Source organism: Rattus norvegicus, chromosome X (assembly GCF_021556685.1).
Source record: "Rattus norvegicus strain SHRSP/BbbUtx chromosome X, alternate assembly SHRSP_T2T, whole genome shotgun sequence".
Classification (NCBI taxonomy): Eukaryota; Metazoa; Chordata; class Mammalia; order Rodentia; family Muridae; genus Rattus; species Rattus norvegicus.
Window position 1 is genome coordinate 78,951,170 of NC_141554.1, and position 24,151 is coordinate 78,975,320.

The 24,151-nt window shown below is 36.1% G+C and overlaps 1 protein-coding gene across 44 annotated transcripts in view; it reads right to left on the reverse strand.

Annotated features, from left to right (window-relative positions):
• Atrx (ATRX, chromatin remodeler) overlaps positions 1 to 24,151 on the reverse strand; it is a 146,334-nt gene that overhangs the window by 69,985 nt on the left and 52,198 nt on the right. For 12 of the 44 annotated variants that reach the window (NM_001105757.2, XM_087599073.1, XM_087599058.1 and 9 more), the window contains 8 exons: positions 23,931 to 23,986; positions 22,482 to 22,534; positions 21,635 to 21,759; positions 18,727 to 18,840; positions 14,483 to 14,592; positions 12,897 to 12,964; positions 8,979 to 12,007; positions 2,635 to 2,707 (listed from right to left, as the gene is read on the reverse strand). In NM_001105757.2, coding sequence (NP_001099227.2) covers positions 2,635 to 2,707; positions 8,979 to 12,007; positions 12,897 to 12,964; positions 14,483 to 14,592; positions 18,727 to 18,840; positions 21,635 to 21,759; positions 22,482 to 22,534; positions 23,931 to 23,986 — 3,628 coding nt within the window. The remainder of the gene's footprint in view (positions 1 to 2,634; positions 2,708 to 8,978; positions 12,008 to 12,896; positions 12,965 to 14,482; positions 14,593 to 18,726; positions 18,841 to 21,634; positions 21,760 to 22,481; positions 22,535 to 23,930; positions 23,987 to 24,151) is intronic. The other 32 variants (XM_087599075.1, XM_087599054.1, XM_087599068.1 and 29 more) reach the window with 3 other exon arrangements.

The following is a 24,151-nucleotide window of genomic DNA, read 5'->3' on the forward strand; positions in this document are numbered from 1 at the left end:
CAGCTACCTGTTTCAACAAACTATACTTGGTCACCTAAATAGAAATTTATAAATGGGACCCTTCTAACTCACAATGGAAATATGTTTATTTTTAAATGTTTAATAGGAAGTTATTTATTTACAGTAAAATAGTGAACATGGGGCACTTTTTTTGGTTTTCAATTTCAAGAGAAGATTTTTCTGTGTAGCCTTGTCTGTCCTGGAACTTGATGCGGATACCAGGTTGAAGATAGGACTTTCTTAATGACCTCAAAAAAGCCTTATTCTTTTCTTAATATCACAGCTTTAAAAGAGGACAAGTAAAAAAAAAAAAACCCAATTGTTTGTTAAGCCTTCACAAAAACACAAGCATATGTGTTTTAGACATCCAAAGTACTGACTGCCTTAATTTCGGGAATTAGAAAACTTCTTTGGCTTATAAACTAAGCCATATAACTTTATTCTCACAAAGTTTTATGAGCTTTTATGAAAGATACATCATAATTAAAATTAAATGCTTGAACAAGAAAAAGTTTTACAGAAATTTATTGCATCCAAAGTTAAGCATTTGAAACAATACACTATTTACCTCTTTGTAAATTGGACATGTGTTAACAATACTACCGAAAAAGCAAAGCATATAAAATTTATACACAATTTACATACAATTATACAATTGTGTACAAATTTACATTTACAATATGCTCTTTACCAAGATACAGCTCACTCAAAAAATATGAAATTAAAAAAATGCCAAAATTGAATCATGATCTGCAAACAAATTTTTAGAAGTTGGTTAGTGCATATGTAAATATGCTCACATACTTTTTCTGTACTAAAATAGTGCAACGAGGTATCTGTGTTCCCATCAGTGATATCAATGGTAGATACCATGCATATTAAGATGCTTCCTTGGTATAGTAAATATTAAACAAGTCATAAATTTTAAGTTTTAGAAAAACACATTAAAATGAGTATAAAGACATGCTCAAAATAAAATTCAATTCCTCTCCAAAATAACTACCACGGTTGCATTTTTTTAATCACAAATACAAAATTGAATTAATGAAATTATCCAATATAATAGCTATCAGTTACAGAGAGATAGAATCCAATCATTTTAAAAGTAAAAAAATTAATTTTTGATAAGCTATTACAAAAATTATACCTTAACAACATGTTTGGTTGGTAGTTAGACATAAAAGTTCATCTCTCATAGTTAAAAAAGTAGGTAGGACTAACAACTAGTGACATTGGAAGACTTGTGGTTCATAGAAAACAGCAGCTTTTGTAAGTGAAAAAGCATTCTCAAAGACAAATGTTCTAAATGCTTTTATAATCTAGCACTGATGATATACCAAATCCCTGACTACACACCGTATGCTTTCAACACTCCATTGTGGGGCTCGTTCATATTATCCCATCAAATAACTTGGACAGACATTTGTAAGAAAAAAGGTAAATAGGAAAGCAGAGGCTGAGTCTTTGGGTTTATTAATGAGCTCTAATTAAGTGCAAAATAATATGACCTTTGATCCTAATTATCATACTCAGTCTACTAACAGAATACCAATGGCTGAAACAGAAACCTGTCACTATCAGCAAGACATAAAACAGGTCAGAGAACAGATGTGCTTACAGCACTTGGTTCATCTCTCGCAAATTTATGACAGCAAGCACATAATATTTTCACTTTCGTAAAACTAGAGCTTTCTATTAAGAATAGATGGCCATCTTAGTGTTCTTTAACAAGATCATCTCCAGGTTATCTCATATTTTGATACCAGAATTAAAGAGAAAATACTATCAGTTTCTCAATATTAGAGATTAAAATTATAGCAAAATAAGTTAAAGTCACCAGGCTAAGATCATACAATTATTAAAAGGTTAGAAACTGTCCATTCAATAAAAAAAAGAAGCTGTCCATTCACTATACACATCATGCTATCTTCTCATTGAATATTATGACTATGAAAGGATGGGAAACAGTTAAAATGTGTATAGAACCATGTTGACGAGATGTGACGGGGTGTCTTTTCTTCCCTCAGCCATGCCTTAGATTATAACTATATAGGCTTCACTGTTTATATCGAAACAAGTTGTTTAAGTCTTAGTGAAGTTAATAATGTCATATTTCCTACTTCTATTTTATTTGAGAAATAAAGATTAGAATATGAATATGTCTAGATAACTTATCAATTGATACTTAGTTGGAAAGCAATTTCCTAATCTTAAGTATATCAATAATCTTTATTTACTCTTCACAGGTCTTCATAAATAGGACTACCATGTTGAATGACAAAAGAATAATCCAAGAGAGATGTCTGTTGTCATTTATTATTATTTACTTGCATTAATCTATCAAAATTGAAAGTCTTGAAAATTATCAGTTTACATGGAAACATAAATTGACAGTTCTTGTTTATAACACACCCTATGCTAGGTGTGTTAATACTGATATTTACTTTCCCTTAAGGTTTCTGAGCTTTAGCCCATTTTCTGGCCTTTCTTTCAAACTTGCAAGAAGACTGTGCGCGAGTCTTTCTAAGGCAGGAACTCCTGGTTTTTATAACCTGGTTCTTGTTGCGTTGTTGCTGTTTGCGCCCATGCCTAGGGTGTGTTATAATCTTAAGTTCCTTATGGATGGAATCATACCTATTCTCAGGATCATTGTCGTCGTCATCATCATCCACTGTGGCAGGCACTGATTTAGAGAAGGCTTCATCTCCTTGGGGGAAAAGTGTACTTAAAATTAGCTTTGAATTGTCTATACAAGTAAAACTGCATAAAATAAAACTGAAATCCAACAATGCTAGAGCAAACTACTAGGTTCTATATAAAACTGTTGAAATCTAAAATAAGTACAAGGGAAATTTATGAAGGACCAACAGGAAATAGCAGTTAACTCTTTGATGCCCCCAAGGGTTCTTTCAAAGCACAAGAATTTTAAAGGCAAGCATTTTCAGAGGCGATTGTTGATTCCCATCATTACCAGTGGTTTCTCATTAAAGCACTGTATTGATTTCCTCAAAGTCTGAAGTTAACAAGTGTCTACCTTTTTCTGGTACCAATGAAGAATAATAAAACTGCTTCTACATTTTGGTAGTACCAAGTAATTGAAAAACACACTTGAATCCATATAAAATCTGTGACGTGAAGTACCCAGAAAGACATTCAAGTGCACTAAGACTTATTTCATTTTTAAAGGTTCTATTGTTTTTACTTAGGATCTAAGGAGATGGCTGAGGCTGTAACAGGCTCTAAAACATAGGCATAAGCCTATGATTTACAAGGTCGAAAACTTCTATCCCAACACAGAAAAGAGAGAAGGCGGAAGGACTGAAACTTGTGGATTTCATTGTACAAAAAACTTACCTCAAATGAATAAATTAAATATTAAACTCTAGTTAATATTTTGTATGCCAATATATATGAATACTTATGCTGACGTCTACTATTATTTCTGAAATTACAGAGAAGAGAATGTTCAAAAATACCAATCTCAAACTAACAAATTCTAAAAGCAAATGACTAGCTGTTGTTAATTAGTAATGAAGACAAAGAAAGGACAATACAGCGAGGAGGGAGGGGGCTCATAATAAGGAAATGTTTGGACATATTTATTGGGCTACACACTAGATAAACCCACATTCTCTGTCTCTCCCCCTCCTCCCTCTCTATATATATCATATATATCATATATATAAATCATATATATAACATGTATTATATATATCACCTCTATATATATCATCCATACAGTGTGGTGGGAGACAGAGAATGAATGTACGTACAATACTAAATTCAAGCTAGGTCGGGTGGTTTACACCAGTAATCTCAATACCAGACAAGCATAAACAAAGGATAATTGAGGCCAGCTTAGACTTTTAAAAGGCCGAGCAAATTGGTACATTTCTTTAAGGCTAGCACTCTCGAAGTAAACACAGGAAAATATCTGAGTTCAAGACCAAATTGGTCTACATAGTAAGTTCCAAGCCAGGTAGGGTTACACAATGAGACCTATCTCAAGAAAACAAACAAGCAAATACTAAAGGGGATGAAGAGGTGGTTCAGTGGTTAAGAGCACTTGCTCTCCATCAACGGGATCTGAGTTCAGTTCCCAGCACCCCTGTCAGGCAGTTCACTACTGCCTGTTAACTGCAGCTCCAGGGGAATTCTGAACTCTGTGGGCACTCACACAAGTGCACAGAGACACAAATGTAGACATAAATTAACAATTTTTAAAAACCTACTGAACTCTAAATAAATCTTCAGTCTCCTGGATTCGACACTGTATTAGTTACACAAGTTACAATGAATGGGTGAGTATCTAAGACCCTTACCCCTTTTTACTTGCCATTTTTTCCATGACAAAATGATAGGGGGAAATGAAAGAAAATATCTGTATAAAGATCGCAAACACTGGGCTGAGAAATGTAGTTCAATGGTACAGCACTTGCTTAGTGTATGCAAGGCAAGAGATCTGAAAGCTAGCACTAAGGTGGTAGGAGCAATGAATACCTACCGATTCTGGATAGAAATGTGCTAAATGCCAAAAGTCAACATCCGATTTGAAGAGAACAATACTAAAAGAGCATATTGCAAACTATACTACCCTCCATCTCTCGTTGTCTGAGAAAGGGTCTCACTACTTAGCCCTGCTCAATCAACAATTTCCAATGTAGTCCACAACAACTTCAGATCACTTGCAGTGATCCTACCTCATCCTCAAGAGAGCTGGGATTATAAGCATCACCACCAGGCCAGCCAATATAATATCCTTTAACCGTCCTAAACTTCAAAGTCAAGCTAAATGCTACATGTTCTTCGAAGTTTTACCCCTAAAATATTTAAATGGCTCATTTACAGCCCTGCTGTAGCTTCCTCAATTTTATTTTTGTTTCGTTTGGTTTCTAAAAGCCAAGGTCTCATTCTATCGCTTAGTATGTAGTCAGGCTGGCCTCCGACTCAAAGCATTCCACCTGATTCATCTTCCCAAGAGCTAAAATTACATGAATGAGCCATCATGCCCAGAAAAAGGAAATCTTTAAAGATTATATTATTTTCCTTAGAATTCGAAGTCAAAGATGACTGTGCTGGGTACAAAACTCAGGACCTTTCTAAAAGCAGCAAGGGCTGTTAAATACTGGGCAAATCTGCCATGGATTAGAGCATAGCCTCCCCGAATCATGCCCATCATCTTCTGTGTTCAGGCCATTCTCAAGTCCCAATTTCTAGGGAACTGTTGTGGCTATGAGATACCCAAATACTACTGTATAAAATAGAATCTTCTAAGCTCATTATGGGAGGGACATTTTTACAATGTTCCAAATTTGTCACATAAAATTAAACTGGACATAAAAAATGAATACATTTAACATTATATATTATGTTGATCATACAAGTAAATTCTTAAGCAATGTATTTATCATTGGCTCATACCTAGGTTTATGTTCAAAAACTGTATTCTGTGTATATTATTCACCTCCAAGACCTTTTATATTTTGCTGTATTGGATATTTTTATTAACAAACCCTAGGTTTTGGTAGGGTAAAGTCCCTAGCAAACTTATCTTCCAGTTTTTATCCCAAGTATTTTACTTGGTCCTAAGAAATTCACAAGCAACAAGGTTTGGCTCATAAGAAATGTTGAAAGATAAGCATCTGATTAAGTGACAGATTTCTCAAGCTTTTTCCATATATAACCCTAGAAAAAAAGCCCACATCCTTCATGCCAAAGTTCTCCTGGCCAAAAGGGAATACAGTGAGCAAGGCTAGTACTGAATTATGGGATTACTGAAAAATACATTCATTGGGTATTTGTCATAAGCTGCCATCTTCTAAGGTCTAATGAATAGTATCACTTAGTACACAAAGTATTATAAATTCAAATATAAGAAATACAGAAACTTTCTGATGGACCAGGTGCTACAAACTCATAACCTCAGTACTCAAAAGGTAGATTACTACAAGTCTGAGGTTGTTCTAGTCTACATATTTCAGGCCAGCCAGAGCTATATAGGAAGACCTTGTCTTATATAAATATCAAACAGAAAATAATAAAAAATACATAAAAATGAATGATGGGGATGGAGAGATGGCTCAGCAGTTAAGGGCCTTTGATAATCTCACTATGCTTGCAGAGGACCCGAGACTGATTCACAGTTCCCACATAGTGGCTTTCAAACTTCTGTAACCCCAGGTCCAGGGAATCTGAAGCCTTCTTCAAGCCCCTAAGAACACCAGGCACACGTGTGGTACACAGACATACATGCAGGCAAAACACTCATGAACTATAATGAAGAAGAGAAAAACAGAATGGTTAACATATGTCAAATCAGTAAGAATGTAGCTCAGGGGTGTAAGACTTGCCTATCAGACATGAAGGACTGGACTCTACCATTCCAGACCCAGACCTGCACATGAGCACATACACACGAACATGCAAACACAAACACTCAGAGGGAGTGAGGGAGAGAGAGGGCCCAAGAGAGAAGGCTTTTTCAGGAAATGAAAATCAGTGTAATGTTTTAATTAAATATGCAGAATTCACCAGGGAAGCCATTTAATCATAGAAGATAATCTTAAGAGTGTTTAAGATCAGATCACTTACCTAGGATTTCCTAATAGTAACACTGTATACAATAATAAGTACTAATAACTTTTTATTCTTACATTCTAATCTTTAATAGGGTTTTTCCCAACTAACTTGATAACAAAAACATTTTCTATCAAAGTAACTATGATACCTTGGTGGTTTTTAACTATGTGCATATGCCTGTAGTACAAGAATGTGCACATGTGTGCAAATGTCCGGGAGATGGAGTAACAGATGTTTGGGTGTTTGGGATCCACCCAATTGGATCCCTGGAGTTGGAATCTACTCCATCTTTCCAGTTCTTAGATCTATTTTTAATACAAAGCAACCATTCTTAATCTATAATACTTTGATGTTGAAAAAAAAAAAAAAACAAAAACAAAACCTCTCATTTGATAGGAAAACCTGATCTGAAGTGTTAATTTCTCTAAGTGTGAGCACTCAAATATTTCATAGTGGAAATACTGTTTCATTTTTGTGGTATCACATGAAACCTCTCCAGAGCTTTATTAAATGCCCTCAAGTTAAGGTTTGTTCTTGTATTTTTTTTTTCAAAAAAACAAAAAAAACAAAAAAAAACAAAAAAACAAAAAAACAAAAAACAAGTTAGTTCCATTTTAAAAACTGGGATAGGGCTGGAGAGATGGCTCAGCGGTTAAGAGCACTGATTGCTCTTCCAGAGGTCATGAGTTCAATTCCCAGCAACCACATGGTGGCTCATAGCCACCTGTAATGAGATCTGATGCCCTCTTCTGGTGTGTCTGAAGATAGTGACAGTGCATATACGTTAAATAAATAAATCTTAAAAAAAAACTGGGATTAATGAGAAACTAATTAAGGTATAAAAGAAAGTTTCTTCTACTTTTTGCCTAATCTGGAAACAGTTTTCTATGAAACCTACTTCTATGAAACCTAGTTATATATTTAATAATTCTAAATATTCTTAGTTAATTGACAGTGTTTTAACTAATTAAAAAGTAAATAAGACAAAGAGGGCACATTTACTATTCAAGTGATTTTCTTGAAGCTGTAATAAAAATTAAATACTAAAAAGTATTTTTCTTGGTATTAAGGGCAAGTTGATCCAGTTCTAATTCATCAGGGTGGGACATTTTGGGGCTTTCTTTCTTCCTTTATTTTGGTAGTGTTTTTAAATGAGAAATATCTGTTCATATCATTAGATAAAAGTTGCTGAGGGAAGGATTCTGATAAAGTAAATTGCAGTGTTAAAACATTTGTCTAGTATATAAAAGGCCCTGGGAATTACTACCATCAAATATCAAAACAAATTACTTCAGAGAAGTGACTATGACCAGCCTCAGTTAACTTGGTTGGATAGACTGAGTTTAAGACTGTGTGTGAGAGCTATCTTAAAATCTTTTTTAAAAAGTTTCAGCGAATTTGATGGGACACAAAATTACCTCTTTTCACTTAACAAAAATCTCAGAGCAAATCAGCCAAAACTTTTTTATGCCATGTTATACCAGTATCAAGCACTCACCACCACCGCATGAATAAAATACCTATTAAATCACTGACACTGTAACCAGCCTGGCAAAATGAAAATGGAGACGTTAAGTGTCCCCTTCAAGCAAACCACTGAAAACTACATCCAAGAAATGGCAATTTCACTAAGAACCTCCAATTTCACTAGGAATCTAATGCTAGGACAAGGAAAAAGCTGGGAGCCTGGAGCTTGCCAAAAGGAGCACTTGGCTCTGGGAAAAGAGGTTCCGCAGCTCTAAGAACTTGTCATACCACCACTGCATGATAACACACATACAAACTCATGAAGCATTCCATACTTTAAAAACAAACAAAGAAAATGCTTGTAGGATAAGAATGACTAAAGCCTAATTGATGGGTCATCAGTGAGTGGGAACCACAGCAAGACAGGCAAATACCCTCGGCCCTCTATAAACCTTAATCTCACTTCAGAAGACAAAACAAGGCTGAGTGGATAAGGAGTCACTCGATCTCTGTCCCTCTTCCCAATGTGGCCGCAGTGAATACATTTTGATTTTTTACTATGAATTTGGCTGTTTAAGACGGCCTCTGGGAAGAAATAGATAGCAAAACCTGGCTTCTTGGGATATCCCAGGTTGGGTAATAGCATAAACTTGACTTACCTTCATAAACTACTGCGTATTATTCCAGAGAAACACATTAAACACTGAAAAAGTGTTTCTGTTGCTTAGTCAACAGTTTGGTGTGTCTGCCGATGCTTGAAATGCCCTCCAATGATAGCGTCCAAATAAACATCTACAGTAAATGTCTACATACATTTTAAATGAGCTTTTCTTCAACAGTAACCGCATTTCACTTCAGGGGAAAAGCAACAATATGAAACCCTAAAAGAGGACAGATTATAAATTCTAAAGTTAAAATTTATTCTTGCATACCTGAAGACTGACAAAATCCAGTATGTGAAGGCAGCACTAGATTTTCAGTCACGGGTTTAATTTTCTGTTCATCGCTGCTTTCCTCGCCTGCAGAATTCTGATCATCATCCCCTATATCAGAAGATGAAGAAGTAATGTCTGCTTGCTTCCTTTTGGTAGTAGTTGCTCTTAAGGATTTTCTTTTTCTCTCCTTGGTATTGCCTGTCTTCTTTTTGGCTGACATTCTTTGTTTCTTCTGCTTTTTGGCATCTTCTGAACTTCCCTCAGCATCAGAAGATGATGAACCACTCTTTACTTCCTTGGTACTTCTCTTTGAATTTGAGCTTCTTCTTTCTCTCAAGTCAATTCTTTTCACTCTCTTATCGGTGGAGTCGCAACACTCTCCTTTCACGGATCTCTCAGTATCTGATGATGAACACTCTGGCCTCTTCCCTGAACTCTTTGCAGGCAAGCTGAATTGTTTCTTCTCTCTCAGAGACACTCTATTCCTGGTCTTCTTATCTTCAGAAGAGTCACAACTCTCTCCTTTTACTGGCAATCGATCAACACTATCAGATAGTTCTTCCTTCTTTTCACATGATTTGTCTTTCCACTTTTTGCCTTTCTTTGCTCCATCAGTTGTGTCATTTTTATTCTGCTTTACGCCTTTAGAGAACAGACCAATTTCTTCTCCCTCAGGCAATTTCTCGGTCCCGTCAGAGGAAGACTCATACTCCCGCTCTCTCTTCACCTTTTCTTCCTTTAAGTCTGTACTTTTCTTTCCCCTTGTCCCAGTTCTCTGTCTGCCCTGCTTCTTTTCACCCTCTGAAGACTCAGAGCTCTGCTCCTTCTTCCGGAACCTATCAGTGACATCACTCTTGACTTTTCTACCAGTTCTGGTTCTCAGATGTTTACTCTTTTCTTTACTTTTAGTAACTCTTTTGTCTTCAGGAGAGTGGACATTCTCCTCTTTCCCTGAAGGCTTTTCAGAACCGGCAGAGGAAACAGCAGACTGCTGCCTCTTACAAACCATGTCTCCGAATTCCACTACACTCCTGCCTTTCTCAACTGAACCTTGTCGTGGGGAGCTGCTCCCTCCCGGCCCACCTTCAGCATCACCAGTGTCATCACCAGACGAGCCCTCTTGTGCGGACCTCCTCCTCTCATGCCCTCTGCTATCTACTACTTTTTTGCTTTGTTTTTCATCTTCAGAGAAGTCATGTTCTTCTTTATCAGAAACACTTTTTCTGGCAGCCCCAATTCTGCTCATAGTTTTTATCTCTCTTTCTAACTCTGAGTCATAGTTAGAGGACTCTGAGTAGTTTTGGCGTTTCTTTTTAGAAATGACAGAGCTTTCAGCCGATTTTCCTTTTTTAGTGTCAAAATCTGACCCAGAAGTAGAATTTTTCCGTTTCCTTTTTCCGTTGTCATCTTTCCCCCTTTGACTTTTATGATTTATCGGTAGTTCATTAATGTCAGTGTCCGAGGAAGAACTGTGACACATCTGGCTTGCCTCTTTGAGGATTGCTAGCATTTCATCAGAATCTGAATTCTGATCCCCAATCCCTGGTTGCTTAGCTTTGGGTACCTTATGAGGTTTAGGGTTATCAATAGCACAGTCAGATGAGTTTCGCTTATCCTTTTTCCTTACTGGAACTGACAGCTTTTGTTTCTCCTTTATGGTTTCGTTACCTTCTTCATCCGAATTGGACACAGCAGGGTTGCTTTCTGTCTGTCGCCTCAATGGTGTAGTTTTTACACGTGGGGATCTTCGAAGATCTGAGTCTTCTAAAAGTATTGTGACATCGTGTTCAACTGAATGCTCATTATCACTACTCTCCTCTCTGGGTCTACATTTCTCTGAGCTGCGGGCCACCCCAGAGCTTTTACGAGCATTCTTCTCTTGTGGAGCTTCCTGACAGTCAACACCTTTAAGTGGAGAATTAGACAGGGAAACTGGGGTGAGTTTAACATATAATTCTTTTCTTACTTTTGCTGTGACTTTTGATTTAACATTCCCTTTGCTGCCTTTTGAAGTGTTTAACTTTAGAGATGAGCTCTCCAGTTCTGCCTCATTCGCACTGTTGCCATCCCCTTGATAATCAGCTGAACTCTGAACTTCCATGGCATTCTCAAGGCTCTCAAAGATGTCTTCTGGAACCGAGGAAGGAACAGACACAATATCCATATCTAAGTCCTCAGCACTGTTACTGGGTTCGTACTGAGGGCCATCTTTCCTACCCTTATGTTCACCACTAGTACTTTTATGTGCTTCGTGTTCTTCTCCTGGGATGCGCTCACTATCTACAGCCTTTACTGACGACCTAGCATCTAACTTAAAAAAATCTTTCTTTTCTGTATTATAGGATTTTTCCCCCTTTTGCATTTTTGTCTCAGACTTAGCATCTGTGATTTTAAGCTCTTTGGTATTTTTTTCCTTGTGTACAGCATCCAAAGCTCGGATCTCTGAATTCAAATCTTCCTCTAATGCAAGATGAGCCTTCTTGATATCAGCCAACACAGATTTAAAAGCCTTCAGTTGACGTAACTTCATAGCAGGACTCATTTCTGAATTATCGGCTGCCTGCTTTAGAAACTTAATGTAACTGGAGTTCATGTTGGATGTAGTCTCAATCAGTTTCTTTGTCTTCTTAATCAGCTCTTTGGGCACAATAAGTGCTGAGGAAGTGGAGGTTACAGAACTGGAACCTGACTCCTCTAATTTCTTTTCTTCTCCATTACAACTGGAACTATTCTTCTTTGGAGAAAACTTGGATGTTTGGTCACATACTTTACTAGTCTTTTCACTGTCGACTTTTATCTTCTTCTTGTTTTGCTGCAACAACTGTTCCAAATTCTCAAATACACTGTTACATGCGGTAACCAAGTCCAATAGAGGCTCTGGCTGACAAATATAGCAATACCACTGATTGTTTTCATCCATTATTGTAGATAACTCCTTTCGACCGAGGTTGCGCAGTATGCATTTCTTACAGAAGGCATTATGGCAAAAGTCGCAACAAATCAAGTTCCCACCTTCTGCACACCATCTGAAATGACGTAAGGATTAAAATGTTATTTCTAGTGAAAGTAATTTCAACATCTTTGTTGATAAAAAAATTTAAATTTCCTACCAGCATTTTTAAAATAGTAATTTAGATGATCTGCTTACTTTTATCTGAAATTTAAAACTAAACAAGGTTGGGGGGGGATTCAACCAACAACTAAACATAGCCAAGAAAACTTTACAGAACATGGATCTACTAGGGTTGGCTAGATGGCTCAGGAGTTAAGAGAACATGGTGCTCTTGCAGCAAAAGGACATTCGGTTCCCAGCACCCATATCAGACAGCTCACTATTACCTGGAACTCAGCCTCTGATTTCCAAGGGGAACTACACACAATTGCACACAATCATGCACAGACAAATAAAGACAAATGATTTAAAAATATTATTTTTAAAAAAATCTAAAAGGTTAATCTAATAAAAGTGATGGTGCAGGCTGGAGGGATGGCTCAGTGGTTAAGAGCACTGACTGCTCTTCCAGAGGTCCTGAGTTCAATTCCCAGCAACCACATGGTGGCTCACAACCATCTGTAATGGGATCTGATGTCCTCTTCTGGTGTCTGAAGACAGCTACAGTGTACTCATATATATAAAATAAATAAATCTTAAAAAATAAAAAAAGAGTGATGGTGCGCATCTTTAGTGAAAAAATTCGGGAAGTGGAGGCAGGTTATCATTTTAAGTTCAAAGCCAGCCTACTCTACAAAGCAAGTTCCAGGACTGCCAAGACTATTACACACACATACACACACACACACACACACATACACACACACACGTGTCTTAGGGGAGAAAAACATACATCTAATGAAGTTGATAATTACTCCCCAAAGTAGACAACGATTAATATTAAATGAAAATTTATTACCTACCTACATTGTTCATCCATTCCATCTGAGTCACGGCTAATGTCGTCACTCATGTAATACTTAAAGCAGTTCTATTCAAAGAAAAGAGAAGGGGAAATTATAGAAGTCTCAAATCTTTGAAGCCATTAAAATATGAAAGAGTTGTGCATGTTTTAAATGATAAAAGCAAGAAAACTGTGCTACCCAGTACTAATTATTTTCTAAGCAAAGGACTATTTCAAGAAATTGGCTACGTGACACCTTGAAATGGAATTCTCATCAAGAATCATTACTTCTTATATAAAAGTATACAAAAGACAATCTATTAGTAACACATTTCTAATCTCATACAACTAGCTACCAAAGCTCTAAATACAAATGTATGTTTCTGCTATTTAAAATGTTTAACAGTATATATAAACATATGTGTACAGCTAAACAATTAACAACATACAGTATTTTAAAATCTCTGAGGTTCATTAACAGGTAAGTAATGTCCAATATCTAATGTAACTGGGTAAGAGTAGAAGAAAGTATTCAAATCCAAGTCTCATTAACTCAATTCCTTTCCAGTGAGGCCAGGAAAGACAAATGACATGTTATTAGTAACATGTCAGTATTCTATACATGGGGTCCCTAGGAAAAAACACTCAAGCATATAGACAAAGAGAGCAAGTAGCAAACCCAATGATAAAAGATTTGACTGTCAGAACTTGAAACTGAACACTACACAAAGGGTACTTTGGATAGGACTCTAGATCAAATGAATTCAAGGCAGGAGGAAAAGAAGAAAGGGTGTAAGGAACCAAATTAAGCTTGGTAGAGCTGAGGAGGTCAGAAGTCAGAATCTATCAAATATTCATAACAGAAAACATCTGGCATGTTTTCTTATAGCCTTCTTCATTTCAAAGGTGGCTTTTTTTTAAACAGGGTCTAACTGAGGACCTCTGGCTGACCAGGAACTCACTATGTAATGCAGTCTGGGATGGAATCCACAGAGATCCACCTGCCTCTGCCTCCTAAGCGTTAGGATTAAGGTGTGTATCACCAGTCCTGGCTGAATTGTGCATTTTTATTGAGAACGAAGCTAACATACAACTGCTTTTAATACACATGGGAAGCCAATAACATGAGAAGAGATCTTGTAACCTTGGTATCATAGATTCCTGAAACTAAATCCAGATAAAAAAGTACACAAATACTATTAAAGCTATAATTAACATATATGAAACACGTTAAAATCTTTTATTTCCTAATCATAAGGCATGTCTGACATGGACATTTAGAGAAGTACGATATGCAAGACACATATGCACACACAAGGAACTGCAGGTTTTAAATACAGTAAATCTCCCCTTCAGCTCCCAACCTCTGAATACCATGCTAACCATCTAGAAGAAACTAAAATAATCCCACTTAACCAAACTAATTCTTATTCAGATCTTAGGTATCATTATCTCCAAAATTTTAATGATGCAAACTTCCTGTAAGCCCATGAGTACAATTTCTTTTATATAATAGCCATTTTCAGGAAGTGTACACATCTGCATTCCCCATATACTGTGAGCCCTGCAAAGGACAAAACCCCTTATGAACAAATCTATACATACCTTACAAATAAGTACTTTCAGTGAAGGGTGTCTATAAATGGAATCTTTTTGAAAATGATTGACCTGTTGTCCACAAGCTGTGCAACTCACGATCCCATGAAGTCCATCTTCTAGGAGCAAAGAGTGATCATGACTCACATATTTACACTCATATAGTATTAGAAGTAATAGAGTTCATAATCCTTGGGAAAATGTTTTAGACATGGGTTAAAAGAGTAATTTTACTGACCTTTGAAAAGACCATAACAAACTTGACTGATTCTCAGATATAAATGCATCATTCAGATGCAAAACTTAATTATTACAAGTTGATATAATCTAAAGAGATATCATAAGAAATTCCTTAAAAGGAAAATCAAAACCTCTTTGTTTTTATAGACAGGTTCTTGCTAAGTAGCCCTGGATGGTCTGACACTTGAAATGTAGCCCATGCTGGCCTCACTCACAGCAGCCCTCCTGCCTCAATCTCCCCAATATTGGGGTTATAGGCATACGCCACCACACCCAGATTCAAGAGCTCTGTCATTTGTTATTGCCTTGCAAACAAATTCAGTATCACTTCTTAGGGAATGGCAAAGGGGAAACCAATTCTTTTTCAATTTTACAGTTCCGTTAGACATACCAGGAAGGTTTGGCTTCTTAAATACAATTGTTTGCATAGATCCTATCAATATGGTATACAAAAACTGGGTAATTTACGGTGTTACCAATTCCCAAAATTTACTTCAACATTATTAAGCACCAATTACCTTCCGTCTACGTTTACTTTTACCTTATCAATAATGTCTACTATTTACAAACATGACATTGTGACAAATGCAAACACGACATCTTCTTAGCAGCAAGCAGAATGTCTGAGAGGGTGGGAGAGGTCATCTCTATTTTATTTTTACTGCAAGAAAGCGAGTTGAAGACAACTTATTCAAGAAAATAAACAAAAAACCTCACCTGCCTCATATTTAACCATAGACTTTCTAGTATAATTTTTGTGTATAGACATATTGCCTGTACTACTTCTGGTAGTCTCAGAGGTCAAAAGAGTTATCAAATCAAGGCCTTGTGAATCACATGGATACTCTCGACGAGCTCTTAACCACTGAACTATTATTGCTCTGGCCCCTCCTGTTTTACTCTCAATCCTTAGTTATACCAAGGCAGTCCTTCTCATTCTGAGAATACCACATCATTGCAAGACTCTTCAAAAATAAAACAAAACAAAAACAGGCACAGACCTGGAATCTCAGCAATTTGGGCAGCTGAGACAGGAGGATCACTTGAGCCCAGGAATTTGAGTCTAACATGAGCTACATAGTGATGCCCTGTCACAAAAGAGAGACAGAGACAGAGAGAGACAGAAAGAGACAGAGACAGAAAGTCAAGAAACAGAGTCAGACAACAGACAATTCCCACATCTAAACACATTTAAATCTCTTTAGACAATTTTTTACAGATGATCTTGATAAGCAATCAAAACCTTGATCCAAATCACACAGTGTGACTACCCTTCAAAGTGAATCAGTGCAAATGTATACATTCAAAAATGAAAAGGGGGCAAATAGTCATGAGTGACTGTCGCCATCCCTAAATAATAGACAAAACATCAGGTATATTTCTCATTTAATTCTGTTATGTAATTTTGTTACTTTAAGGTTCAAAGCACCATGAACACAAATATTAAAGTATAAGGACACAACACTTTTTCAGAAAGATTTTACTATATATGTTGCTAATATTTTATGTGACATCAGTTTTATTTTCAGCTTAGATATTTGTAATCTCTTATATTAAAAAACAAACATTTTAAATACTGGCTTAAGATTAAGAAGATAAATAAAAAGCTCAAGTATGAAAATGCACCTAATGTTAAATTCTATTCATTAAACATCCAGGTACTCTTGTGTATATATATTACATGTGAATTTATTTTTTTGGAAACTTGGTAGTCTTTTGGAGATGTGTTTCTATCATGTGCAAAAGCACTCAAGAGTTGAGGATAAGCACTGTTTCCTACTTGAGAACTATACTCGTACAGTACTGTATGGACGCTGAAACTAAACCCATGCAGATATTGGCATGGATAAATTCCAAAAGCAACGCTCCCAAAGCATATAACAGCATAGTACTTTTTATCCTTTTTTTGAGTAAAAATTGTTTTGGACTCACAACGAGATATAAAAAGCCATGCGTATACATGCACATGCATAAAATGTTAAGATAATCATTACCTGAGGGATAGGAAGAGGGGAAAATGGATGCGAGTAGGACTGAGTCAGTATTTTATTTAAGGGAGATCTGAAGCAAATATGGTAAAATGTTGAAATGTTATTTTATGTACTTTTTCTTACATGTAGTTTGAAGGTTTGTTTTTAATTATAATCTATCTTAAAAAGTGTAACTGTAAATGTAAAAGGCGCTTGCATTTATATTAGCTCTACATATTTTAAAGATTTAAAAAAAAATAAAATATTTTTGCAATGTAAAAAATGTATAATAAATACTTTAAACAATTTAAGTGGGCAAAGCTATGATTAAGTTCCTTAAATGTACTTTTGCTTTGCTATTGTGTCACGATTTTGTTCCAAATTAATTTAAGATAATTTGGTATACTTTACCTTCCTCACAGTTTCCCAAATTACTGTTCCATTTGGGTACTGATCTGCCAGAATGTCTGAATGCTAACTCTAGCCATCCTTTACCTCAAGTCACCAGGTTATTCACACATAAACATATTGAAAATCCTAAGATTTTATCTCCTGAGATTTCTGACAGCTCAGACATGTAAATCACTGAGATGAAAGTAAACATAAAAATATTTAGGTATAACCATTATCACTACAAAATAAATAGACCCTTAAGCATGATGTACATATTCTTATGGTGAGTATCCAATAAAATTCCAGGAACATGTCTGCCAAACCCAAGTACCACAGCATACCAAAATGGCACTAGGAACTCACTCTCCGGCAACAGTGGCTCCTTCTTTCATTCTGCCTTTCACATTTCAGACACTGATCTAACGTGTCTTCCCTGAAGACACCAAAAAACATTAGTCTTAATACAATGCTGTCCAGTCACCTGATTGTACTACAGGATGCACGAACAAAAGAAAGTGCTACGGATCCTTACCCATTACGACTAATGGGGTGATTAAGGTTGAAAAACTGTACCTTAGCTTTGGTGTTGAAAAGGTAGCTTCCCTCCTACAAATTTGAGGAATCTGATTGTAATCTTTCCGTTCAAAAGGGGTGGAACACCCTCTTGTGGACAAAAGACTAAATAACAATCCCTTGATTTTACCTGCAGCCTAACAAATTATTTAATAAACTGATATTACCTTAAGTACAGAAAATATTTTACTAGTTCTAGTGACATAATCGCACATAAAATAAAAATCTAAAATTTTCTTTAAAAATTTCAATAATTTTATAATTATGTACTATAAACAATATTAAAGGGACACTTCCATTATACTTTTACTTGGCGATTTATGTCATGTTCTACTTTTAAGAGATTCATTCCTCTTATAGTTACAGATCCTGACCATTATTCTGCCCAAAAAGTATATATAGGCACTATTTAAAAATCACCCACAAAAAAGTAGGGCACAAACTCAACTGTAATAGATTTCTAAGTAAACTCTCTCCATGCTTTTTCTATGGATGGCTAGATACTCTGGCTGAATACGAGGGAAAACCAAGTTTGAAAGGACTGAAAGCTGGCAGGAGGTCATTAGCCCAGCTCCTACTTCTTGTGGCAATGAGTTCTATGGTGTCCATGAAGAACAAACTGGGGCATGTTCTTGATGTCATGCAGAAATTCAAACTTGTCAGGAATGAAGGGGTTGGTATTTTAAGTAAGTACTCCAAGTAGTCCCTAATATACTGCTCAGTGTGTATGAAGTTACCTGGAGGCCACAGGCAAACACTTGCATGATTTGAAATTGCTTCCACTGGAGAGCATGCTCATGCTCTTCTGGCATATATGTACTCTAGAACCAGTATGTGGAGAAGAAGTGCTAAGTTTCTTGCAACAATTAGTAGCCACTGAAGGCAAAGGCATTTTTGAGATATGAACTTTAACCTTTTCTGCTTCAGAGCGCAAAGAGAAACAGAAATTATTTTTAAGTAGTGCTTTTAATAAACAATGGGCAGAAAAGTGGAGGTATTTTTAGTAAGCATATCAGATTTTCGAATATGGTCATAGACAGCAATTTAAACTCATGTTTCATTTTCACTTGTATTTACCTCCGCGTTTTTTGAGATTTTCAGTTTTCATTTTACTTCTGCTTCTAAATTCAGGCCCTTTAAAATCATCTTTGTCTTCATTCAGCACTGGCTCTGGTTGTACAATCACTGTACCTAGAATGATTTCATTTAAAAAACCAATTACACATATTAAATGTGCAAGTGAAGTGCAAGACTTCAGTTCAGATAAAGCCAACATTGCTGGTACATAGTTTGTTTCTGTCAAGCTTTTAGTACTCGTATAAGGACCACAGGGTAGTAGTAAGAGGGCCAAGTATCAGCAATCAAATTACTTGGTGAAGTTTAGTTCATAAAAACAGGAGGAAGGTATTATGAACTAAAAGAAATGTGTCAGTCAAGTAGAAAGCTTCAGCCCAGCTCACAATGTTGATAGTGCCTATGACAAAAGCTGTTATGAAAGGAACATTCAGGCTAACTTCCCTCAACAGCTTAAAGTAATTGGCAGACGGGGAAAGACATCCTATTTTTCTCACAGTCCAAATTAGAAAAAGAATCTTAAAGATTTTAAGAGTTCTTCCACATTGCTTTGGGGGAGGGTCTTATGGAGTGTAGGAAAGAGTGAAGCTCATTGTATTGCTGCTGTACCTAGCCTACACAATTTCCCCCACAGTACATCAAAGCTTCACTAGCATTCAAAGTCCTTGAAGAGTTTTAAACTGAAGGTCACTTTAAGACACTTAAACTGAAGTAGTCAACCAATTAACTGTGGAATGAGATCATTTGTTGATGTGTATTAAAATGTTTTAGCAAGACTTCTGTAAGTCTAAAACCTCCAGGCTGAAGAGAAAAGAAATAAAAGAAGCTTCATAAAAATCATCCAAGCCTCAACATTTATGTACATTACTGGGCTTAGAACTAAAGTGGCCATTAATAAGAACAATGAAAATCAGCACAAGGAGTGGTCAGAGCTCCACATGAAACACAAGGATATGTAAAAGCACCAAGCAGGTTTTGGCAAATTATTGCCTCTTAGTTGGTAAATACTATTTAACCAGGGGGAGCGTCAAAAAGGCTGGAAGAGCACAGAGGACGGACTCCAGCAGACTGCAGTAACCTTAAAGACTCACATGGCCAAAGATGGGAAACAACAGCCCCTTCATGTCTACTCTCAGAGAAGCCCCAGCATTTGAAAAGAGCTCTCAAGATTTCAAAATAATTAGTGTGCCTTCCTGAAGACTGTTGCAAATGAAAGCAAAACTGTGGTATAAAGAGGACCCACCAGCACTGGATTAAGACAGGCCTGAGCTAAAATCTGTGCTTCAAAAACAAAAAAAAAAAACACACAAAAACCCTTGAGCTCTCTCTGAACTGGATCCTAAACTAACACTTAGAAGCAATAACTACTATATTATATTGTTTAGAACAATGGTTCTCAACTTTGTGATTCACCACCCCTCTGGGGGTCAAATGACACTTTCACAGGGGTTGCCTAAGACCACTGGAAAATACAGATATTTGCATTATGACTCATAACTAGCAAAATTACAGCTATGAAATAGCAACGAAAATAAATTTATGGTTGGGGTGACTACAATATGAAGAACTATATTAATGGGTGAAAACATTAGGAAGGTTGAGAACCACTGATTTAGAGGATTAAATGAGGTAATTCATTGACAGTCAGCTACACATGCATATTCAATACAGAACAATGAAGATAATCACCCACATGTAAACTTATGAAACAGTTCCTGGTATTTGAATATGGGAATATGTTTAGCTCAGGTTGGTTAACATAATATACCAACTTCTGGCTACAGTCCCACTGAAAGAGATGTTAGGATTCCTAGTTCTTCCATATACCCAAAGCACTCCCAGTGACAACAGGAATCATAAGTGAGTAACCGCCATTAGGACTCAAACTCCCATTAGTGCTTTCTGCTGTCAGCCACCAAAACAAATACATTAAATTGCTAAAGAGAACTTGTAAAAACCGGATAAATTACAGTTATCATCAATTTCTTCTACCTTTTCTTCTTACCACCATTCTCATTTCATTTTACTTATTTTTCTTCATCTTATAATTCCTAATTTCCGTAGAATATACTAGTTAAGTGAAGCCCAATCTCTCATACTCACATTTAACAAACTTCCATAATTGAGAAGTCAAAAAACATAAATATAAACAGAGGTTTAGTTAATACTGCTATAAAAGATCTGCTAAGAGACTAGAACATATTATTTAACAAAAGAAAACCAAACTCTAAAAAGTTCCCATTTAAAACACCATAAAATCAGAAGAGCTTTATCATTCTCTTCTCTAATCACATTGCTCTCACTCTTAAATAGTCCAAGGTTTCCATTTGGCATTTTTTCCTCTCCAATCTAATCAATGACACTTCACAGGTAGCACTGCCACAAAAGGTCTATAACAAGGCTTGTTTAAAGAGTAACTTCAAGAGATCTCCCTACATGTAATGGCCAGCTAACACTGTTGGAAATATCGGAATGCACTAAGTAAGACAACAGGCAGTAGTACTTGCCTAGCATGCAAAAGGTGCTGGGCACAATGCTCTGCACTACATAAAAACAAATTCAGTCACATTAAAGACTACAAAATGCTTGATGTTTTTAGGGACAACCATCACATTTTTAAATAAGCCAAGATCACTGACATTAAAGTTAACACTTGGTATCTTAAACCCTTAAAGATACATGCATACACAAATGTAATTTGGAAAGTTTGTCATCCCCTTACTTTAAAAAAAAATCAATAAAAAGATGTTTGATTTTGTTCTTTTCTAAACTGAATTATTCCACCTAACTGAATAACATATGCTTTCATTCTCAAGCTACACATTATTTCCCAACCACTAGCAATGTATAACAATGATCATAATAAAGTACATTTCCATTTAACTTCATGTGAAAAATTAATACAGATTACCTTTTGGCAAGCTTTGCATAGTAATGTCATTTTCTGAATTCTCAGTAGCAGCTTTTTCATTTACATTCTCATCCGTGGGTTTTTCATCATCGGATTCTACATATTTTGTCACAATTGAAGGTTTCCTATAAAAGAGTTAAGGTTAGAGAATTATGTTGGAGCAATATACGAAGACCATAAGTATCATGTTTAGATATAGCAGGTGGCTCAAAAGCAAGGATACCATCAGAGTCACTAGTGGAAGCGAACATCTCTTTATCATATCACTAAAGATTCTAACAACACGCATTTTATTGTGGTAGCAAGTGCATTTTAGGGAAATTAGAGAATAAATAAATAATAAGTAAATTGTTTTTTAATAAGAGATAGTAGTTCTATTATATAAGGATGGCAAAATCAAGTAGTACTACAGAGAAATTTTCTAGAAAGGACTGCCAACCCACGGCATATTGAGTCTTAGGTATACCTAGAAATGATTCCTGTCCTTATGAATTGTTTGAATTTCCTATACTGTATGATTGTAAAAACTTCTTCCCTCCCAGACTCCAGGAAACCCTTAAAACTTTTAAAAACCCACATTACTAAAAGAGAGATTCGATATTTCTCCATTTTCTTGTTTGTAAAGCACTATATAGTGCAAGCATCACTAACTATATAAATCCTTCTGGAAAATTTCAACTGAAAGCACAATACAAGTCTAATGGAATTTATTTCATTATAGTAGTCATCTCCAAGCATGTCAATTTGTTTAATGGTTTATTTAAAAAGAGATTGTGTTTTTAGGAACAACCAAATAACCAAAAAAAAAAAAAGAGAAAGCATTATATTCCTTTCAACATTAGCCTACCTCTTTGATCTCGATGATCCTGAAGACTTAGATTTTTCTGAGGTGCTAGTTCCCTAAACATGAGAAGAGAAAACAAGCACAAAGGTGAGTAAAATTGTCCCAATACCTCTATAGAAAGATCTTTTGTCCTATAATATAACAAAATATTACTTTTAAGCCTGAAGTCTTTTTCTTTCAAAAACCTTCAAAATAAAACTCTGAATCTGAGAATGTGCCTCAGTGGTAAAGCTGCAAAGTCCATAAAAATTCTCATCGCAATTGAGTTTCCTTGACTGAAGATTAAATTGGTCTCTTTTTTAGGGGTGAAGGGGTGAGAGATTTCAACCGAGACACCTAGCATGTGTTCTTCTGTTTATTAAGATTTGTTTTATTCTTTGAAAGTTTCAAACATTTAATAATTTCATATATTTACTAATAACAGTAGCTGTGATCATCAGCCCAATATCAAGCCAGCAAATCAAACTTCCAGTGCTAACAGGGGAGTGGCCAAAGGCCCCACCTTCTAACACTGAACTACTTCTGTTTTCTTTTTACTGCTGTTGAGTTTTGCTTTCTTTTGAGACAGGATCTCAGTATGTAGCTCCAGCTGGCCTGAAACTTGCTATGAAGACAAGGCTGGCCTTGAACTCAGAGACCCACCTGCCTCTAGCTCCTAAGTACTAGGTCTGCTACCATGCCTGATCTTTCTGGATTTTTTGTTTGTGGTGTTGGAGTGTGTGTGGCTATGAAAGCACTCCATCACTGAGCTGATTCTCTATCACTGAGCTAATTCTCTTGAAATGATTACAATTACCATCTAAGAATGTGAGAAAGAATACAATGTTTACCACCATCAGTTTAACATCCAACAAACCCAAAAGAAAAAAGCAGGACTAATGCGGTTTATGAGACAGGAGTTTAAGGATTTTAAAAGGTACTATTCTTCTCCAACAAATTGCACAAAATAATTTCTTTTGAAATGTAGGCTTGCATGAAAGATGAAGGACCTCAGTGTATGATATCAGGATAATGCTTAGAAACTCTGGATATCATGCTTTGGAAAATCTTAAAACCAACAGTGCATCATGGCAATACCCTTAGTCCCAGCATTCAGGAGGCAGAGGCAGGTAGACCTCTGAGAGTTCCAGGACAGCCAGAAATACAGGAAAGCCTGCCTAAGCAAAAGGAAAATAAAATCTCAAAATTCTAGAGCCATTTCCACAATGGGTACCTCAAAATGATAAAATATAATGATGGTTAAATATCTTATTAATTGGCAAGCCTTTTCTGACCTCAAATAAACTGCTAAAGGGAACTGCATGAGAAAAATGAAAACCTCCACAAATTAAACAACAAACTCAAGCTTCATAACAATGAGTGCATAACAACAGTAGCCTTAAATGCTAGGACACTAGAAGCACTAAAGACTGTTAATAATTATCATCTATAAATGCTTCAAATTCTACTTACCTCTTCCTTGCTATTTTCCATCATATCAGAATTAAGTCCAGAAGCACTGATTTTATCTAAAAAAAGGAAGGAATAGAGAATATTTATCATTTCTTCAATATATTAAACTCCAAAAGTGGCAATGCGGCACATGCCTGTAATTCAAGTACTCATGAGGCAGGGGCAGGCAGATTAACACTTATGTGAGGACAACCTGGCCTACATAGCAGGACCAAGGTCAG